The sequence below is a fragment of the Myotis nattereri genome, assembly GCF_964212035.1.
Source record: "Myotis nattereri genome assembly, chromosome: 1".
Lineage (NCBI taxonomy): Eukaryota > Metazoa > Chordata > Mammalia > Chiroptera > Vespertilionidae > Myotis > Myotis nattereri.
In genome coordinates, this window is record NC_138075.1 from 67,035,182 (window position 1) to 67,057,270 (window position 22,089).

General features: G+C 41.4%; 1 protein-coding gene across 2 annotated transcripts in view; it reads right to left on the bottom strand.

The window, feature by feature from the left end:
* NUSAP1 (nucleolar and spindle associated protein 1) overlaps positions 1–22,047 on the bottom strand; it is a 39,632-nt gene extending 17,585 nt beyond the window's left edge. For both annotated transcript variants that reach the window (XM_081112910.1, XM_081112911.1), the window contains exons 1-7: positions 21,841–22,047; positions 19,114–19,182; positions 13,694–13,837; positions 9,815–9,974; positions 6,720–6,821; positions 5,484–5,593; positions 595–782 (exon numbers count right to left, since the gene is read on the bottom strand). In XM_081112910.1, coding sequence (XP_080969036.1) covers positions 595–782; positions 5,484–5,593; positions 6,720–6,821; positions 9,815–9,974; positions 13,694–13,837; positions 19,114–19,182; positions 21,841–21,933 — 866 coding nt within the window. In that variant the 5' untranslated portion in view covers positions 21,934–22,047. The remainder of the gene's footprint in view (positions 1–594; positions 783–5,483; positions 5,594–6,719; positions 6,822–9,814; positions 9,975–13,693; positions 13,838–19,113; positions 19,183–21,840) is intronic.
* Between the last annotated feature and the right edge of the window lie 42 nt (positions 22,048–22,089).

The window sequence follows — 22,089 nt, forward strand, 5'->3', positions numbered from 1 at the left end:
GAATTTAGCTGCAACTGTGTGTTCAAGTCAATAAAAAAATTTCTCTTTACACATATTTGCAAGTGTAGATTAAAATGAAAAATATTCATATATATCTTATTTTCTATCTTTATACTAGTAAACTAAATGTGAACTTAGGTAAATTGCCTAAACAAGAAAATGAAATACAAATTTAAAGAAAAATATTAGGACTTATAAAAAAGCCATTTGCTGATCTTTCTCTCTGTTCTGATCCTCTGTCTCATTTTTTTATTTTTTTTATTCTTCACCTAAAGATATGTGGGTCCATTGATTTTAGAGAAGGGAGGGGATAGGGGATAGGGGATAGGGGATAGAGGGTAGGGGATAGGGGATAGGGAGAGAGAGAGAAAGAGAGAGAAACATCGATCTGTTGCCTCCGGTATGTGCCCTGACTGGGAATTGAACACGCAACCTTTTTTAGTGTAGGGGACAACACTCCAACGAACTAAACCAACTGGCCAGGGTTCGTTCTTTTTTATCAATGTGAAAACATTTGATGTAGTCCACCTGAAATGTATTAGAAGCTATAAAGTTTTGAGACCTTGTCCTCTGTCACATTTTGGAGTTCTTTACCTGACATTCATTTTAGTTGCTGAGAGAGTGGAACGCTTGACCGACCCCTTCATATACAAGGTGCTCAGATCTGTAGCACCCGGGGCCTGGCCTTGTGAGCGCTGCTGGCTTGAGGGAGTACAAGCTGTAGAAAATCTTCTTTGGAGACCCACTGGAGTTGCCACCACTTCCTTAGTTATGGAACGCTTCTGAGAAAGGAAAATACATTATTAAAGCTTGACCTCGCCCTGACTGGTTTGGTTCAGTGGACAGAGCATCAGCCTACAGACTGAAAGTCCTCGGGTTCGATTCCAGTCAAGGGCATGTACCTTAGTTGCGGGCACATCCCCAGTGGGAGTGTGCAGGAAGCAGCTGATCGATGTTTCTGTCTCATCGATGTTTCTAACTCTCTATCCCTCTCCCTTCCTCTCTGTAAAAAATCAATAAAATATATTAAAAAAAAAAAAAAGCTTGACCTCTTAGACAGTATTGTGACCTTGGCAAAGTGCAGAAGAGCGCTCCCATTTATTTCCCCCTACACCCCTTTCATCTCCCGCCCCCATCATCCCCACTTTTAAACCCACCTATCATCCCTTCCTTCTGCACTACTTCATCATATCCTACCTGCCCGGCAGGCTGGGCAGTTTCCTATACCTGTGTTGCTATGGTGACGGATTTAATAGTAACTTCTGGTTGTGCTGAGTAATGTGTTATAGAAAGCCCCTCCCAAGTCCCCAGGTATTTCTAACTAAAGAATGTGGCTTAAACAGACTCTGTGGCCAGAAAGAAAGAATAAATAGGTTCTCTTGGGCATATGGTAACTTTGAGAGCATGATACGGAGTTTATTAAATACAAACTCAAAGAACTTATTACATAATTAGTATGCAGAATCTATAAATAATTCCACCCCTACTTCTCCCACCCTCCATAATGTTTTTTATATGTTTTTATTGATTTCAGAGAGAAGGGAGCGAGAGATAAAAACATCAATGATGATGTTTAGTATGACCTATTTGGAGACCAGAGAATAAAAATAATTACATGACTTTGACATAGCTGCATGCCTCCTACTGCAGATTGAGCCTATAACCTGGGCATGTGCCCTGACCAGGAATCAAACCATGACTTCCTGGTTCATGGGTTGATGCTCAACCACTGAGTCACACCAGCCAAGCAGCAATAAAAATCTTGTTTTAACAAAGCAAATAACTCAATCATATCATACACAAAAATAAAAACATGGGATTAAACATAGGGAAAAAGTAACAAAACAGTAAATATAAATATAAGAACACATTTTTATGATCCTGGGACAGGTAGTGCATGAAAACAACTCAGAGCCTTAAAATGAAAAGTTGGATAGATTTAACTAAAAATAAAACAAAAACACCCTCCACAAGGTAAAAGGCACTATTAATATAGTGAAAAGATAAACTGTGGGTAAATATTTATAACGTATAATATATATATCATTAAATAGATTAATGGCTCATAAATATGCAAAAAATTTAAATAAGCAAATTCAAAGAAAAACAACCAATTATAACATACTAGAGGCCTGGTGCACGAAATTCCTGCATGGGAGGGGGAGGGAGAGGGAGGGTGTCCCTCAACCCGACCTGTGCCCTTTTGCAATCCAGGACCCCAAGGGTACGGTCCCTAGGCATGGCCTATTAGGGCTTTCCTTCTCCTAGCTGCCAGTAGCTGGCCCTGCCCCTGCTGCTGCCACTGCACCTGTTTGCCATCAGTGTGGTGCTGTACCCCCCTCACACCCCCCGCCATAGGTTGCCTCCCCGTGCAGGCCACAGGTCTGGGTGTGATTGCTTGGCTGGCCTGGGCCTCTGCAGGGCGATCGCTGGCTGGCCCTGCACACCTGCCACAGTGTTGCGGGCTGGTGGCCTGGGCCTCTCTCAGTGGGGCGATAGATCACAGGGCCCCCAGATCGCCCACAGAGGGAGGCCCCGCCCACCCAGCCTAGGCTCCGTGGCTGGGGCTCCACAATCAATCACCGCGCAGTAGGTGGCCTGGGCCTCCCTCTGTAGTGCAATGGTGGGGTCATCCGATCAATCACATCACACCCGCCTTGGCTGGCCTGGTGCCAGTGTGTGTCATAGCATGGTCATCCAGAAGGCCGTCTGAACGGTCATTCTGCTGTTCAGTCGATTTGCATATTACGTTTTTATTATTATAACTAGAGGCCTGGTGCACGAAATTCATGCAGGGGGTGGGAGGTGGGGGGTAGTCCCTCTGCCTGGCCTGCACCCTCTCCAATCAGGGAAACCTTGGTGACAGTTGGACATAACCTCTTGCAATCCGGGACCGCTGGCTCCTAACCGCTCACCTGCCTGTCTGCCTGATCGCTCCTAACTACTCTGCTTGTCTGCCTGATGCCCCTAACTGCTCCCCTACCTGCCTGATCGCCCCTAACCTCTCTGCCTACTTGCCCCTAACTGCCCTCCCCAGCCTGCCTGATTGCTCCTAACTGCCCTCCCCTGACATCCTGGTTGCCCCCAACTGCCCTCCCCTGCTAGCCTGGTCACCCCTAACTGCCCTCCTCTGCTGGCTGATCACCCCTAACAGCCTCTGCCTTGGCCCCCACCACCGTGGCTTGTCTGGAAGGACGTCCAGATGGATATTCAGAAGATATCCAGTCTAATTAGCATATTACCCTTTTATTAGTATAGAAGGTATATAACAAACATGTACCAGAATGATCAGAGAAATTCAATTGGGATATTTTTCATATTATCAAAGGTTTTAAAAATTTTTCATTACTACGGTTAACAAAGTAAACAGGTATCTCAGGGCACAAGGTTTCTGATCTTTGCAGAGGGCCATTTGGCAACCAAATCAAATAGGTGTCCCTTGTCTAATCATGAAAGTCAAGGAAAGATTGGTCACAGCTAGGATGATTCTTTTCTAGGATCTATGCTCATTTATTACTGTCACTACGTAGATGACCAATCCCCAAACTTCATATCAGCTATGTCAAAGTCATGTAATTATTTTTATTCTCTGGTCTCCAAATAGGTCATACTAAATAACCTATCTGATAGGCCAATTCCTTAAATCATCGGGTACGGAAGGATTTTAGAAGTAAACTCACTTAGATGGGGCTATCACTAAAAAATAAGATACTCATTTATATTCAACTGTGAATGTAGGGATAGCCCTTACTAATATTTATGAAAGTATTGCGGACACTCTAAATATCTCCTCTCTGGATTCTCCACCCACATTGTTGATCGGTATAAAGGAATGGAGATGTTTAATGCCATGACTTGACTTTGTCACTGTTTCCTTGAAGACTGATAAACAGTGTTCGACTGTATAATAGTGGTTTTATGAATCTTTTTCAAATGAATGTTTATTACCCAAGATTAAACTTCTCATGAAGAAGCTTATGGGAGCCCTGACTGGTTTGGCTCAGTGGATAGAGCAGGGGTGGGCAAACTTTTTGACTCGAGGGCCACATGGGTTCTTAAACTGGGCTGGAGGGCCAGAACAAAAGCATGGAGTGTTTGTGTGAACTAATATAAATTCAAAGTAAACATCATTACATAAAAGGGTATGGTCTTGTTTTTTTTTAGTTTTATTCATTTCAAATGGGCCGGATCTGGCCCATGGGCCGTAGTTTGCCCACGGCTGGGATACAGCGTCGGCCTGCGGACTCAAGGGTCCCAGGTTCGATTCCAGTCAAGGGCATGTACCTTGGTTGCGGGCACATCCCTGGTAGCGGGTGTGCAGGAGGCAGCTGATCGATGTTTCTCTCTCATCGATGTGTCTAACTCTCTATCCCTCTCCCTTCCTCTCTGTAAAAAATCAATAAATTTTAAAAAAAAAAGCTTATGGGATTTGTGTGTTTGTGTGTCTGTGTGTGAATGTGTGTGTGTTTTACTATTTAGAATTTATCATCCAGTGCATTTCCCTGTTGGCAGAAAACTAAAAACTCAACCAAGTGACTGATATAATAGACAATGTACCTGCTAACAGTGTTCATTTTCTGCCCTATTTATTTATTTATTTAATATTTTTTATTGATTTTAGAAAGGGAGTGGGAGAGATAGAAACATTAATGAGGAGAATCATTGATTGATGCCTCCTACACACCCCCTACTGGGGATCGAGCCTGCAACCCGAGCCCAAACCCCGGGCATGTGCCCTTGACCAGAATGGAAACCAGGACTCTTCAGTCCATAGGCTGATGCTCTATCCACTGAGCCAAACTGGCTAGGGCTTTTGCCCTTTTTAAATCAACTTTACACTGTTTTGTGTTGTAATACCACAAACTGCCTCAAATACTTTTGGAGAAATAACGCAGGTGGTTAAATATTATTAAAAATTCTAAAATAAATGTTTCCCTAGCCTCCTTTGGACACCAGATACCACGTAAGATAACAGCATCAACTTCCGAGGATGTTATCAGCTCCCCACTCCAGTAACTCAGCTGTGGAGCTTGACTTGATCACCTTTTCTTACTTGAAGGGGCCCTGAGTCCAGTAGGACCTGGACTGAAGGCCTAGTGGGGAGGTCAGTAATCACTGAGAGCCTTTAAGTTAGCCAGTGCTAGTCACCCTTTCTCCTTTAGGTAAGAGACAGGGAACGAAGATGGCTTCGGCTATAATTATAGCAGCCCATCCTCAACAAAGGTGTTAGGCACAATGTCTGAATGTGGAAAACAGAATAACTTATTTCCACTTTGGAATTCATTCTGTATAGTGAGGACTCACTGTTTATCTGAAGGGTTTTGAAAATTCTCATGATAGGGGAAAGCAATTTAAGATAATAAAGATGCATTAAACTCAAATCCATTCCATGAATCCTTCGAAAGCTGGCTATATTAACCAAGGTGTATATACGGTACCAAGATTAAAACCAAGTATTTTAGTCCCATTAAGAACATAATTACCTTCAGTTCATTAAGTGAATTGTGTTGTTCAAAATTTTTCTTTTTTCTCTTAATATATTGATCAATGGACTCCATTTCCTTAAAATGGGCCTCATGAAGCTTCTTAAAGTCTAGAACATTCCACAAAATATGAAAATTAATAACAAAATCCATTTATTTACCTTCCCTTAGTTTTCCTATAAACACTTATTCTCTCCTCTGCATTCCTAACATTCAGTTTCAGTATCATCTTTGTCAAAACTTTAATTTGAAACATTTAGAACATTTAGTTTTTGGAAACTCAGTGGCAAAGCATATCTATCTTAAAAACAATTCAATATTCACCATCTCTCCATTGTGCCACTGCTAACTGACATCTTGATTTTGTCTAGGGAATAAGAAAAGAATAACATATTTGTCCTCTCCCCTCACCAATTAATCAAATGGCCTTATTTTAATCATAAATTTGATGTTTTACAATGCTTAGAAAACTCTATGCCAAGCATAGGCACACTTTTTCTGTAAAGTGCAGACAGGAAATAGGCTTTGTGACCACAAATGGTATGGTCTATCTGATTTTCTTCTTTTTTTCATAGAACCCTTTTAAGTGTAAAAAATCATTCTTAGCGCAAGGGCTAGAAGACAGGCCAAGGCGAGCAGTAGTCTGCTAACCCCTCTTCTGTACTATTCGAAGTATATATTCTAAATATATATTCTGAATAAGAGATAGGGAAGAAGAATTACATATCCCAAAATGGAGTCTCTTAGACTAGCAGTTGCCAACTGGTGGTCCGTGAGGTCTGAAAGGTTGGTGACCACTGGTTTAAGGAAACCTTTGGAGCAGCGATCGCCAACCGGTGGTCCGCGGACCCCTGGTAGTCCGTGAGGTCCAAAAGGTTGGCGACCACCGCCTTGGACTTTTTTTTTTAAGTAATTTATTACGAAGTGGACACTATGCCAAGTACTTTACAGACATCCATTCTCCGATATTTAGTGAATACCTGCTACATGTTAGTTACTATGCTAGGTAATCCGAAGTGGAAAATAGGCTCAATTAATCTATATATCAACCTGATGAAATAGGCAGTACAACTATTCCAATGTTCAACTGAAGAAGTGATTTGCTGAGGATAAATAAGCTGCCCAAAGTCTCCCAGCTAGAAAATGGGAGAACGCAGATGCCAGCCCCAGTTCCAGCATCCCAGCGTTTAGCTGTGACAGTAAACTGACTCTCCAACACCAGCCTGCAAAACTTACTTGGAGTAGTGGTTGCAATTCTTTTATTTTTTCCAGATTTAGAAAACCCATCTGTGTAGACAGACTTCTTTCTTTCTGAAGGTACCTTTGAATCTTCATTATCTGAATACAAAGATACAGAACCAATGAAAAGACTTCAACAAATGTCACGAGAATATTCATGTGATAGGCTCTGGCAAGGTGGTGGGAGAAATGGCACACAAGGAGCACGACGAGTGACTTACAGCATCACTAGCATTTAGCTCATATGCCTGAACTAGGCAGAAATTTTGCTTCCTATATAGAAATTATATCAAAAATTTAAAAACACTTTTCCATAACTTTGCTATAAAGGTGTTATTATAACTAGAATGATAAAAAGCACACAACCGCCCTAACCAGTTTGGCTCACTGGATAGAGTGTCGGCCTGTGGACTGAAGGGTCTCAGGTTCGATTCCAGTCAAGGGCATGTACCTTGGTTGCGGGCACAGCCCCACTAGGGGGTGTGCAGGAGGCAACTGATCGATGTTTGTCTCTCATCGATGTTTCTAACTCTCTATCCTTCTCCCTCCCTCTTTGTAAAAAATTAATAAAATATATTTAAAAACAAAAAAACAAAAACACACGACCCCACCAGCCTAAGACACATCATTAGCATTCTGGCATGTTTCCTCGGGTCCTTTGCTTCTATACAGGAACATCTCTGAGGTACTGAGGGTCCTGTTCCAGACCACTGCAATAAAGCAAGCAGTAATTTTTTGCTTTGAATTTGTAAAAAAACTGCAACATCTGTAGAGGCAATAAAGCAAAGCACAATAAAGATAGGTATGCCTATACTTGTTTCGTTTTTGTTCTTTAAATTCAGTTGAAATCATGAAGTACACAAGGTCTACTATTTTCCCCACTAATAATCATTTTTCAGCTCGAGGTAATCTACTAAAAACATGTAAATGGAATTTCAAGTAATACTACTTATAAAGTCATCATCTTTAACGTTCCCTAATGTATCCATTAAACAAGGCAAAGAATATTCCATAGAGCAGTTGGGGCTCCAGGGGCTTCTGCTTGGACCCTGGCTCTAAAGCCAGAGAGAGCCTACTGGAGTGGCTCAGTTGGTGAGAGCGTTGTCTCGTACACCAAAAAGTTGTGGTCAGGAAACATACCTGGGTTGCAGGTTCAATCCCTGGTTGGGGAACGTATGGAAGGCAACCAATTGATGCTTTTCTCTCTCTCTCTCTGCCTTTCTTTAAGCATGTCCTTGGGTGAGGATTAAAAACAAAACAAAACAAAAAGCAGACAGAAAAATTCTGTGAAAAACAGGATATTTAGAGTCAGGGTCACTCCTCACAAGGTATTTATTAATTACAAATGGAAAAATAGTAACTTCACAGGGAAGCAGCGTAGCAGACACCACCATCACCAGGTGATGGAACTTAACATGACTAGTCACAGGACAAACCAACACCTGTGTCTTATGGGGTAAAGGACACATCCCTCAGCCAAAAGTGCATGATCTGAATCTAATTATCAGCGCATTAGAAAAACCAAGTCAGAGGATCCCCCCCAAAAAACCTGCCTATACTAAAAAATGTCAACATCCGGAACGACAAAGGAAGACTGAGAAACTATTCCAGATTAAAGTAGACTAAAGAAACATGACAATGAAATGCAAAGGGTGAGCTGAGATTTCCTGTTTTAAGAGATATATATATATCTCATAATTTTAAAAAGGCCACACCACTGGGAAGGTAGACTTTGCAGCTCCCTTTTAATTATCCTGATCAGGCAAACAGGTCTTTGCACCTGTCTTGGAAGTAAGCCAGAAGGAACTAATGAACAAAATGCTGGCTCTCCTCATCACTGAGTAGAGATCAATTCTCTAAACTTCCCAGCAACCACTCTTATTCTGGTTTTTAAAATTAATAAAGATGATCTGATGGCCTACTACATTTGGTTCAAACTTTTACTTTAATTGTCAAACCTTTATAAGTGCTATAAAATGGTGTTATGGGTTGAACTATATTCCCCCCAAAAGATATGCTAGGATATTAACCTCCAGTAACCGTGATATAACTTTATTTGTAAACTAGAGGCCCGATGCATGAAATTTCTGCAAGAGTGGGCATTCCTTCCCGTGGCTACCAGCGCTGGCTTCCCTCTGGCACCCAGGACCTGGGCTTCTCTCGCAGCCCTGGCTTCATCTGGAAGGTCATCCAGAAGGACGTCCAGTCTAATTAGTATATTATACTTTATTATATATAGATTCTTGGTAGATGTCATCAAATTAAGATGAAGTCATTAGGGTGCCGAAACCGGTTTGGCTCAGTGGATAGAGCGTCGGCCTGCGGACTGAAAGGTCCCAGGTTCGATTCCGGTGAAGGGCATATACCTGGGTTGCAGGCACATCCCCGGTGGGGGATGTGCAGGAGGCGGCTGATCGATGTTTCTCTGTCATCAATGTTTCTGACTCTCTGTCTCTCTCCCTTCCTCTCTGTAAAAAATCAATTAAAAAAAAAAAAAAAAGATGAAGTCATTAGGGTGAAAACCCTAATCCAACAGGACTGGTGTCCTTTTTTAAATCCTCAACTGAGGATATTTCCCCCATTGGTTTTGAAAGTGGAAGGGAGAGATGGAGAGAGATAGAGAAACACTGATATTAGGGAGACACGTTGATTGGTTGCCTCCCACTCATGCTCCAACCAGGGCTGAGGATTAAGCCTACAACATGCCCTTGACCAGAATCGAACACAGGACCCTCCTACTCTGCGGGCTGATGCTCTATTCACTGAGCTAAACCGGCTAGGGCAAGACTAGTGTCCTTTAAGACAGAGAGAACGCCATAAAACAGACTGACTAATTTAGATGCAAGCCAAGAAACATAGGATCAATTGCCACCACTAAATGTTAGACTAGGCCAGGCCAGATTCTACCCAGGGTCTAGAAGGAGAATGGGCATACTGACACCTTGATTTCAGATTTCCAGCCTCCAGAGCTGTAAGAGAATAAATGTGTTATTTTAAGCCACCCAATTTGTAGTACGTCATTACAGCAATCATAGGAATCTAAGGCACATGCTGCCCTAGTAGTTCTGGGTTTTTTTAGTTACTTGGCATACCATTTATTCCGCTATTTCCTGAGGACACTGCATTCTCGTTTCCTTGTCTCTCATCCGGTGGAGATGGAACTTCTGCAACAGGTGTGAGAGCCTGGTTTTCCTGCTTTTCTTGATTCTGGAACTCAGTGGGATCACTTGTTTTTATCTCTGAATGATCCTGCTACAAATGGAAAAAGGAAATAAATGATTTAAATAATAAATAAGGGAGAAAACCAAGATGGCGGCATAGGTAAACATCTGAAATTAATGCCTTGCACAACCACTTCAAAAATACAACTAAAAGACAAAATGGACATCATCCAGAACCACAGGAAGGCTGGCTGAGTGGAAATCCTACAACTAGAAGGAAAGAGAAAAGCACACTGAGACTCAGAGGAGGTGCAGAAGTGCAGAGATACTGAGGCGCACGCGGCAAGGGCTGGCAACTGAGGACACGGCTGTCTTTTTGAATCGGGAGGGAATCACAAGCCCCCAACTGCGTGGAACTCCAGTTCCAGGTGAGTCTCTGGGGACCCAGGCTAATACAGGGAGAAACTGGACTGTCTGGCAGTGGGCAGCACTGGGAACTTGAGGGCAGCTTTCTCTCAAAGGTGCTTGCAGAGATTACTGGGACACTGAGACATGGGGCCCCTTAGGGGAGGGCTGGGGATCAGCCATAGCTGCTTGCCCCGCCCTGTTGATTCCCTGAAATCCCACCCCACCCGAGCTGCTGCGAGCAGAGGCTTTTACATATGAATGCCCTGGCCCTTTGCAATCTGAAAATTACCTAACAAACTGCAGCTGGGCCAGACAGACCCAGAACTTCCAAGAGAAGGCCCAAGGCCCCACAGCAGCTTGCATTGCTTCACAGCTGGGCCTCATTTGGGCACCTCCAAACCCCAAACAAGGAAGGGGAATCTGCAGATCTCCTTGGAGCTCCTGCTGGGTAGCCTCAGGCAGAGGCTAAATTAGCACCTCCTTAGATCCAAGAGCCAGTGTACCCAGTGGTCAGAGTGGGACAATCCAATTACAACTCCTCAGATCCATAAAGGACACACTCAAGGGGCAGACTCAATGAGCACCAAAGCTCCACTGAAGCAAGTCTTGCCTCATAAGGGTGTCTTCAGCACAGAAGTTCTCCCACCGTAGACAGAGCTGATTCTCACAGCCAATTGGCCTGGAGGTCAATTCCTCCCAGTGATACCTACAACAATCAAGGCTTAACTATAAGACTGTGCACAAAGCCCACAAGGGGGTGCACCAAGAGTGTCCATCTCAGGTAATTGGAGAGGCTGAGCCACTGGGCCCTATAGGACACCTAGCACACAAAGCCACTCTACCAACACAGGGAAGCATAAAAAATGCGGAGACAAAGAAACAGGTGACAAATGACAGAAATGGAAGAAAGCAAATGAATGGATATAGAGTTCAAAACCACACTTTTAAGGTGTTTCAAGAACTTTCTAAAAACCGCTGATAAATTTAGTAACACCCTCAAAAAGACTGGTGAGACCGCCGATAAATGTAGTGAGACCCTCAAAAAAATCTAGTGAGACCCTTGAGGTTATGAAAAAGGACCAACTAGAAATTAAGCATACACTGACTGAAATAAAGAAAATTATGCAGAGTTCCAACAGCAGACTAGAGGATCGCAAGAATCAAGTCAAAGATTTGAAATACAAAGAAGCAAAAAACACCCAATTGGAAAAGCAAAATGAAAAAAAAAAATCCAAAAATACGAAGATAGTGTAAGGAGCCTTTGGGACAGCTTTAAGCGTACCAACATCCGAATTATAGGGGTGCCAGAAGAAGAGAGAGAGCAAGATATTGAAAACCTATTTGGAGAAATAATGACAGAAAACTTCCCCTACCTGGTGAAAGAAATAGACTTACAAGTCCAGGAAGCGCAGAGAACCCCAAACAAAAGGAATCCAAAGAGGTCCACACCAAGACACATCATAATTAAAATGCCAAGAGGAAAAGACAAAGAGAGAATCCTAAAAGCAGCAAGAGAAAGACAGTCAGTTACCTACAAGGGAGTACCCATCCGACTGTCAGCTGATTTCTCAACAGAAACCATGCAAGCCAGAAGAGAGTGGCAAGAAATATTCAAAGTGATGAATACCAAGAACCTACAACCAAGATTACTTTATCCAGCAAAGCTATCATTCAGAATTGAAGGCCAGATAAAGAGCTTCACAGATAAGAAAAAGCTAAAGGAGTTCATCACCACCAAACCAGCATTATATGAAATGCTGAAAGGTATCCTTTAAGAAGAGGAAGAAGAAGAAAAAGGTAAAGATTCAAATTATGAACAATAAATACACATCTATCAACAAGTGAATCTAAAAATCAAGTGAATAAATAATCTGATGAACAGAATATACTGGTGATTATAATAGAATCAGGGCATAGAAAGGGAGTGGACTGACTATTCTTGGGGGGGAAAGGGGTGTGGGGGATGTAGGAAAAGCCTGGACAAAAATCGTGCACCTATGGATGAGGACACTGCGGGGGGGGGGGGGGGGGGGTTTGGGGGGGAGGGGTGAGGGCAGAGGGTGGGGAGGGAACCGGGTGGAGGGGAGCTATGGGGAAAAAAGAGGAACAACTGTAATAATCTGAACAATAAAGATTTAATTTTAAAAAAATAAATAAAGTAGCACTGTAAAAAAAATAAATAATAAATAAGAAGTCATCACATTTGAAAGTTGCTAAGAGGGTACATACATCTTAAAAGAAAAATATTTTTGTAACTATATATGGTGATGGATATGAACTAGAATTATGATGCTCATTTCCCAATATATACAAAAATCGATTGAATCATTCAATTGTACACCTGAAACTAAATTAATCTTATATGTCAATGATATTTCAATTTAAAAATATGCCATTAAAAATTGAAAACATTGTTTATAGTCAGATATTTAAAAAAAGAAGTAATCACTACCTTCAAAAGATGAATACCAAGCCCTAGCTGGTTTGGCTTAGTAGATAGAGTTTTGGCCTGTGGACTGAAGAGTCCCAGGTTCAATTATGGTTAAGGGCATGTACCACGGTTGCAGGCTCCTCCTTGGCCTGGGCCCTGGTCAGGGCACGTGCTGGAGGCAACCAGTCGATGTTTTTCTCTGTCTTTCCCCCTCTCTTTCACTATCTCTAAAAATCAATAAAAAAATAAATGAATACTTAAAAGAAAAAAAAGATGAGTACCTAGCTGAGGGGGAAAGGTGTTAAAGTAGGATAAGATTTCGATTGGCAGGTTTGGTTCTCTGCCCCATCAAGTGTCACAAGAGTGTGAATCAGGGACTAGGAGATACTAGGGACCATTGAAAGGCATAAATGGCAAGATTAACTCTTTTAGGGACGAGAAACTAACACTAAGAGACCCCGATAGGCTACCAACTAAGGGACTGTACAAAGCTAGCAAATAAATACTAGGACTAAGCACTGTAAAAATTGTTTGAATGAAAGGATAATATAATCAGAGTCTTTTCAAAGCAAGTGAGGGAAGCCCCTGCAATCATCTGACCTTGCTGCTATAAGACTAAGAATAGTGTGACCACCAGGTCTAAGACAGGCTAGGAAAGAGGGGGGGAAATCATATTTAATGTCAGTTTCTTTCCTTCGTATTTACTACACCTCACTTGAGAAACTCTTAATGAAGGTTTGTATTTATTCAACAAATATTTACTCTCTTAGACTTAACAAATGCTTCCTGAGTGCAAGCGTCCGGGGCAAGGTGATGAGGAGCCTAGACTTGGGGTTGTGCATTCATGGAGCTTACAACACACAGTGTTTACCACTACCGATAGCGTAAGAGAACTGACAAAAAATTCCCTAAGAATATGCCAATTTTGGTACAGGTGGTGGCTTATTTTCAATTTGCACACCTCCATTTACCTGGGAGTCAGGATTGCTGTGGACAGTCCTGCGCCTTCTCCTTTTCTTAGTGACATGACCAGCTGGTTCCCACTCAGCTTGTTTCTGACTGCTGATCTGCAGCTCAGTCTCATCACAAGAGGATGCAGAAGTTTGGCTTTCATCCTGAAAAGAGATATATTAATCTACCATGTCCTCTGTATAGAGGCATAATACTCAGAAAGAATGAGCATTTAAACTGAATAAAAAACATATATTACGTCCAACCAGTGTGGCTCAGTGGTTGGGCATTGACCTGGGAACCAGGAGGTCACAGTGCACATCCCTGGGTTGCGGTAGGGGGCATGCAGGAGGCAGCCGATCAATGATTCTCTCTCACCATTGATGTTTCTATCTCTTTCTTCCTCTCCCTGCTTCTCGGAAATCAATAAAAATATATTATAAAAAAAAATATATGCCGAAACCGGTTTGGCTCAGTGGATAGAGTGTCGGCTTGCAGACTGAAAGGTCCCAGGTTCGATTCCGGTTGGGGGCATGTGCCTTGGTTGTGGGCACATCTCCAGTGGGGGGTGTGCAGAAGGCAGCTGATCGATGTTTCTCTCTCATCGATGTTTCTAAATCTCTATCCCTCTCCCTTCCTCTCTGTAAAAAGTCAATAAAATATATTTAAAAAAATACATATATATATATAAATATAATGGATGCCTGGCATTCTGTTAAAAAAAAGTGCATGAATTTATTGAATATATGCTATGTACTAGGCAGTACCCTATAACTAATAATAATTACAGCTAATATCACAACTTTATTGAACTGTTTACCTTGATTATCTCATTTATTTCTCAAAGCTATGAGATAGGTAATATTATCCACAGAGCACAGATGAGGAAACGGGGGCTTAGAGAGTCCAAAGCAACTTGTCAAAGGTGAAAGTAAGGAGTAAAGTAAGGACAGCACTTCTCTACCATAAACTAAAAGTAAAGAGCTACATTGTCAAAACAGTGCAGAACAGGTGACCAGAACGTCTCAAACAGACCTGGTTATATACTAAATCATTGTGATAATGGTTACACCTCATATTTGTCGGGGAAGGTTGGATTCATTATTCAACATGTGATGCTGAGAAAATTGTTTTTAATACTTTTTTTTGGGGGGGGAACAATGAACCTTGATCATTCTCTCACACCAAAATGAAATCTGAATGTATTAGAAATTTAAATGTAAAAGATCAAAAGATAAAAGCACTAGAAAATACTCACGTGAGGGGAGGCTTTTTTACTTGTAGACTATTAAAGGAAAGGTTTGTTTTGTTTTTGGTGCTTTTTTAATATTTTTATTCATAAGTTCTAATTTTTAAAAATAAACTAATTAAAAACATGTACATATGGCCAAAAAAAAAAAAATACTAAAGAGATTATAATGAAAAGCAGTTGGCTCTCTGCCTACCTTTCCTATTTCTCAAGCTTAATTTCAGGTGGCTACTTATATATCACCAGTGATTTGCTGATGAGATATTCACTTATATTTTCTTTTTTCCCCACTTACATTTCCAATAGCTGTATTTAGTGCCTATCATGTGCTACAATTTGTCTCATTTGTATCCCTTACCTCCCCATGTTCTTCCTAACAGAATCATACCACTTTAATCACTCAATTAGATACCTTTGCAGCTTTAAATATGCTAAAGACCTTAAATCTTGTTCCACAACTATATACATCTACTTGTAAACTGCAGATCCCTACACTTCCCTTCCCCTCTCAATTTCTGTCATCTATTCTCTTTAAGCATCCAAGTTGATAACATTTACAGATTATGTAATCTTAACTGAATCATCTGTGCCTTTTCTGTGTAGCTTGATTCTAAGTTATTGATAAATAAGTTATTGTAAGACTTTTTAAAACAAAAAATTTGGTTTTCTGTATCATCTTTGTTTTATTTAGGGTAATTTTTTTTAAAATTGATTTTAGAGAGAAAGAAACATCAGTTTGTTGTTCCACTTATGATTAATTGGTTCATTTTTTTAAAATATTTTTTTTTTATTGATTTCAGAGAGGAAGGGAGAGGGGGAGAGTGATAGAAACATCAATGAGAGAGAATCACTGATTAGCTGCCTCCTACATGCCCCCCACTGAGTTGGGATCGAGCTGACTGGGAATCAACCTGTGATCTTCAGGTTCATCGGTGGATGTGCAACTACTGAGCACCCCAGCCAGGCTATTGGTTGATTCCTGTATGTGCCCTGACTGAGGGATGAAACCTACAACCTTGGTGTTTGGGGATGATGAGCTAACCAACGGAGCTACCCAGCCAGAGCCTAGGGCAGCCGTGGGCGGATCCCCATTTGAAATGAATAAAACTAAAAAAAAAAAAAAAAAAAAAAGACCGTACCCTATTATGTAATGATGTTTACTTTGAATTTATATTAGTTCACACAAACACTCCACCCATGCTTTTGTTCCGGCCCTCTGGTCCAGTTTAAGAACCCATTGTGGCCCTTGAGTCAAAAAGTTTGCCCACCCCTGGCCTAGGGTCATTTTTTTCTTTTCCTTAAACTCTGACTACAGGCTTTCCTCAAATGCCTATGACTATTGGTCTTTTATTCATATTTCAGAGCAAAAACCTCATTAGGAGTTTGAATGTGAGTGCTCGTTATGTGGTGGAATCTTGATCTAGTAGGTTCCTTAAGAGGAGGCTATGGTGCTGGGGATCCTTGATTGCCAGAAGCCCTTTGCTTGATAACCATTTACTTTCCTTACAGAGAAACCTTCTAATATTTTAGCCGCACATGGAAGTGGAGGATAGACTGCTTTGTATCCTGACTTTTCAGTCCATTTCACTATAATACCTGGACCCCACCCTCTGAGAGTGATTTAGTTGGCCTGGGTTTTGGTGAGGCGTATATACCAATATTTTTAAAAATAATTCTCCCCAAATGATTTTCCCACACAACCTGGATTGAGAACCACAGTATAAAGTAAATGTGTTGGGCTCTAGTTGGTTTGGCTCTGTAGATAGAGTGTCGGGCTGCCGACTGAAGCATCCCAGGTTCGATTCTGGTCAAAGGCACATGCCCAGGTCGCAGGCTCAATCCCCAGTGAGGGGTGCGCAGGAGGCAGCTGATCAATGTTTCCTGCTCATCATTGATGTTCTATCTCTCTTTCCCTCTCCTGTCCTCTCTGAAATCGATAAAAAAAATATAAATAAATAAAGTAAATGTGTTGGGAGTGAAAGAATAAGGAGGCTTCCACTTAGAGAGTGGAAGGTTTTAGTCAGAGGTGAAATATTACCAACTAGTATAGTTCCAAGGGATATAAAGTCCAGAATATGCTCAATGAAATGGATGGCTGATGAATAGCAGAAACGAAAGTCATAGGAGTTAAGGAACCAGGAGATAAGGGTGTAAGAGACATCCAGATGAACCTTTGAATTCACCCCAAATAAGGTCAGGACATGAGGTGATGAGGAAGACAAGAAGACAGTGAACATCAGAAAGCAACAGGAAGGCCAACAGATAAGAAATGAGAATAGGTGAGCATAACTTCAAAGGAGCAGGGATACTTATATGAGAGTAGAAAGATACTATCTGGATCTGACTTCCCAACTCCACGAATAGCTGTGGGGAAGACAGCGAAAAGAAAAAGAAGAAATTTTCCACTATAAAAGTGGTACCTTCGGGTTACACCATGTATTACTGGATATACAGATACTTTTAAAGTGGTTATTCACGCCACCCTCTAATCCAGCCCCCATAGTAGCACTTCGCAGTATAGGTGCTATAGCTGGTTTAGAAGCCTGTTAGCACAACTCTCAGAGATGTCTTGCTTTAACCCCACACACCTTAACCATGCTATGTTAGACGGGAAGCCAACAGTGATAGCAAAGATGTGTTCATTCCTGAATGCGCCATGCCTAACTATAACAGACTTGTCTAAATCCAAGGCCCGGCAGGCGTGGCTCAGTGGTTGAGTGTCCTATGAACCAGGAGGAGGTCATGGTTCAATTCCCGGTCAGGGCACATGCCTGGATTGTGGGCTTGATTCCCAATAGGGGACATGCTGGAGGCAGCCGATCAATGATTCTCTCTCATCAATGATGTTTCTATCTTTCTCTTCCTCTCCATTCCTCTCTGAAATAAAAAAAAAGAAAAGAAAAAAAAAGACCAAAGAGGCACACAGCCAGACTACTCTACATCTAGAGCTGCTCCAATTGATAGTTAAGGCTGACCTCTAGTGGGAGAATAAGGCTTCCATTAGGTCTGATGTCACACTCACTCAGATATGATCCACACCTGGGCATTCCCTAGGTAATGATTTGGGGGTCTGGAAGCTTACTCGTTTGTCTATCCTTGGGGACATTAGTGATCTCTTTGCCATGTATTTGGATTGTGCTGACTCCTGTAGTCTTAGATAAATAAACTTTTTGTCCGTCAGGTTTTTCCACCAATCTAAGCTCAAGATTGATAGATTCACCACTTAGGAATTCTCTATCTGACTGAATGTTGACTAGCATCCTGCTCTTGTGTAACTTTTTAACAAAGAATGGCTCCTGAGATGCTGAATTTAAAATATGATAGATCATTTTAAATTTAGTTTATCAATTACTATCCAAAGTAAATCAGGATTTCAGATAGCACTATAATCATGTATCCTTAATCATTTAAACACACACACACAAATGAAATTATTTAGTTGATGTAAAAACTATTAATTCTTTTTTGTTGTCTATTTTTAGTTAATTAAAACCTGGAATCAAAGGAATTTTAAATGTTTATAACTTGGAATACAGTTACAGGGAGTATACAGTCAGAGAAGAGGAAGTTAGATTTTCAGTTCATGTTTATATTCATTTCCAGATACATAACAGATGCTCTCCAAGGCCCAGTTCCATAAGGCCTTTCAACACTTTCCCTATTTCAAGTTAAGAAACCTGGCCCCAATGAAGCCTTCACTGATCCTCTCAGGCGGCATGCCCTCTCAGAAATCTGTGGTGTAGATTTAAAGCAGCCATGACAACCTCTGCCATCAGCAGTGCTTTACAATTTGCTACAAGCCTCTTTCACTCAGAACAGGGAAACTAAGAATCAAGGAGCCTGAGTTTTCTCAGGTGTTACACAAGAAAATGACAAAGTTGCTACTTAACCTGGGTTTTTCTGACTTTGAATCTAGTTCCTTCCCTACTCATATCAAGTTATCTCTTACAACTTTTGGAGACTGAATAGTTAACTTTTGCAATTGTACAAGAACATCTTATTCAACAGATTACTTGCTGCAAGGCACTTTGACCATTTACAACCAATAGTTTTTATGAAAGGACTCACCATAACCAATCATGATCTTTTGGTAATAAACAGTATGTCTTAAAAGACATCACTAATTATGCGTATCATTCATTTCTAAACATGATTGTCTTGCTAAACAGGTGATGAAAAAACCTTACTTACCTGATTTCCATTTTCTCTTCTTGCTTCCCGTTTCAGGTGGGCTTTCAAGGCTTTTAGCAGCTTGTCTGCCTGCAGGAAAGTTAAAGTTCTTAACAGTAGAGCCAAAAATCAAATAAGACAGATACACTGAGCATTTCTTTCTGTTCTTGTATTCATCAAATGTCCTTTGAGCAGTGGGCTCTGGGAATAAAATAAAGACGGAAACAGAACTGGTCCCGGCCCTCACAGACTTCACAGCAGTGACGTCAGACACGGAAAGGCAAGGACAGCGCAGTGGGGTCAGTGCCAGCATGAGGAAGCTCAGGGTGTTGTGAGAGAACACAGCTGGGCTTGCCATTAGGGTAGAGACTTCAGCATGTTATCAGACCGGTGTAACTGTTACATTTTTTAAAATAACTAAATCTTGTTAATTTCTTGGAGCAATTTATTCATTTTTGCTATGTACTTGGAATTTAAAAAGGCAATTGATTTAAGGAGCTCCTGGGCTGCACCAACTATAAATAATTTAAAATATTTTAATTATGGAAAATTTCAAATACATACAAAAGTAGAGACTAGTGTAATGGACCCCCATGTTACAACCCCCAAGGACTTCATAGCAAATCCAAGGTATCTAACATTTCACCTGTAAATACTTGGTATTACCAAGAGATAAGGACTTACTAGTAAAAAAATAACAAACATAGCCACAATACCATTATCATACTGAATACAATGAACAATATCTAGAATTTAATACCTAGTCTAAATTTAATTTTCTCCATGTCAAAGGTGTTTTTTCATAATTGGCTATAATAAAGCCTTGTACGATCAAATTTGCCTGAGAATTGTACCTCTCAACAAATATTTGACACCTACTATGTGCCAGATATTGTGTGCAAGGCAGGCAATGGGGTCTATAGTAAAAAATACTGTACTACTCCACCTCTATGAAAACAGATGATTAATTAACTACCTCAGATCAGGTGCCTCAAGAGACAATGATGGGTGGGACTTTCAGAAAAAGATCTAAACTTGCAATAGCTCTTTAGAGATCCAAGTGGTTGTGAGGCCTTATTGTTAGAGCACTGAACTCAGGTAGAAACCTCTTCTGTAAATTCTTGCTATCCTGTGGTGAACTGCCAAAAAGTAGGTGTCAATAACAGTCTGAATAAATACTCAGCATCTCCTATATAAAATGTACTGACTTAGTAGTACTGTGAAGGCTTCCAAGGTGGAAGGATGAAAAGATCCCAGTTCAAGGAACTTAACTTTTAGTAGAGAAGATAACACACACACACACAGCCAGAGTACAAGGTGGAAGCCTGCAAGGCTCAGAGACAGTACTTAAAATTAAACTGTTTCAAAGCACAGAGGGCTCTTGGGGTTACTGGGGTGGTGGACCTGTGGCTAAGGAAATGAAGAGGAGGGGATGGGGCATCAAGTCAGCGACGACAGTTCAGTGGGACCGTGATAGAGAGGAGGGGAGTTGCAGGGCTGGGTGGAAAAGATGAAGGGATTAAGCAAAATCCAAAAGAAAACAAAACTCAGATAGACAACAGTATGGTGATTACCAGAGGGAAAAGGAGGAATGGGGGAGATAGAAGAGGGTCTGGGGAGGTAAAGGCTGATGAAAGGAGACTCAATTTGGGGTGGTGAACACACAATATACAGATGATGTATCACAGAATTGTACACCTGAAGACTATTTAATTTTATTAACCAATGTCACCCCAGTAAATTAAATAAAAAGGGGAAAAGAGGAATAAATGGAAATGATTCATGCAGATAAAGAAGACAAGAGGAAGGAGGTGATCTGAGGCCGAAGGGTCAAAATTAGCAAAGGAAATAAGATGGGCAAAGGTGCCAAGTTCTGATGCAGTCTTGGATAAAAGATTCTAGCCAGATTGCAAAAAACCTAAGGTATTCAGCTTTGTTTACGAAGTATTAGGGAACCATTAAACATCATAGCTCAGAAGTATCTCCAAAGACACTCCTTTACTATTCTGCTACAACAGATACTTCAGCACTGATTATTTTGTTTAAACCATTTAAAGGCCATAAGAACAAATCTCCAGAGTATACATTAGCATTATATGAGAAAATGCCACTAGAATCTAATACAGAAACCCAATCTCAAACTGAATCTCCACCTTTCCCTCCAACATTTTGCAGCCTCGGAGTCAAAGACCTTACTGGTTTGGAAACACTATCACAATAGTGATTAATAAATGAACGATCATTCCAGATCAAGGCTGAGTTATAAAAATGTGTCCATAGGGATGGTCCCTTAAAAACCATCCTTTCCTCCAGGTCCCCCAATAAAGTATTAAGAGATTCTGGGTGCTATTACAAATTATATAAGTGCTCCTATGTTGAATTTTCCAAAAGCCAAGGCAGTTATTTTCGCGACTGCCTACCAATTAATGGGCATTAGAGCGTTCCTTGAGCTTTCTGGGCCTGCATTTCGTAATTGATGCCCTGGGAAGTAGCACAGCTTATTTCCAATAAAACCAAACCAAACAAAACCTTTTGAAGCCGAGACCTATGGGAGCCCCCAGAAAAGTCAGCCTCAAAATCAGGTGAAGAATATGGTTCCCCTTCCGCCCCACTTTTGCAGTTGAAAGGATACTCGAGACCCTACCTACTCCCTCACCCCAGAGGCCCGCTCGGTCCCTCCCCACCGCTTCTCCGCAAGGCCGCTCAGCCTGCCCCACCCGCTACCGTTCGGTACCGCCCGCTCCTTACCCTCAGGTTAGCCCGGAGGCCCAGACTCTTGGCCAAGTTCTGCAAGTCACTGTACTTGAAGGAGTCCAGCTCCTCGAGGGAGGGGACGGTCATCCCGACCTGCAATCCAGGTAACCAGGGGAAGTACCCTCCAAACTCGGCGCGCGGTTCAAAACTCAGGCGCACTACAGTCGTTGACCCAGCCAAGATTTATACACAGTTTAAATTAAGAATGCTGCACTTCCATTGGTTAAAAATGTACCGAAGGCG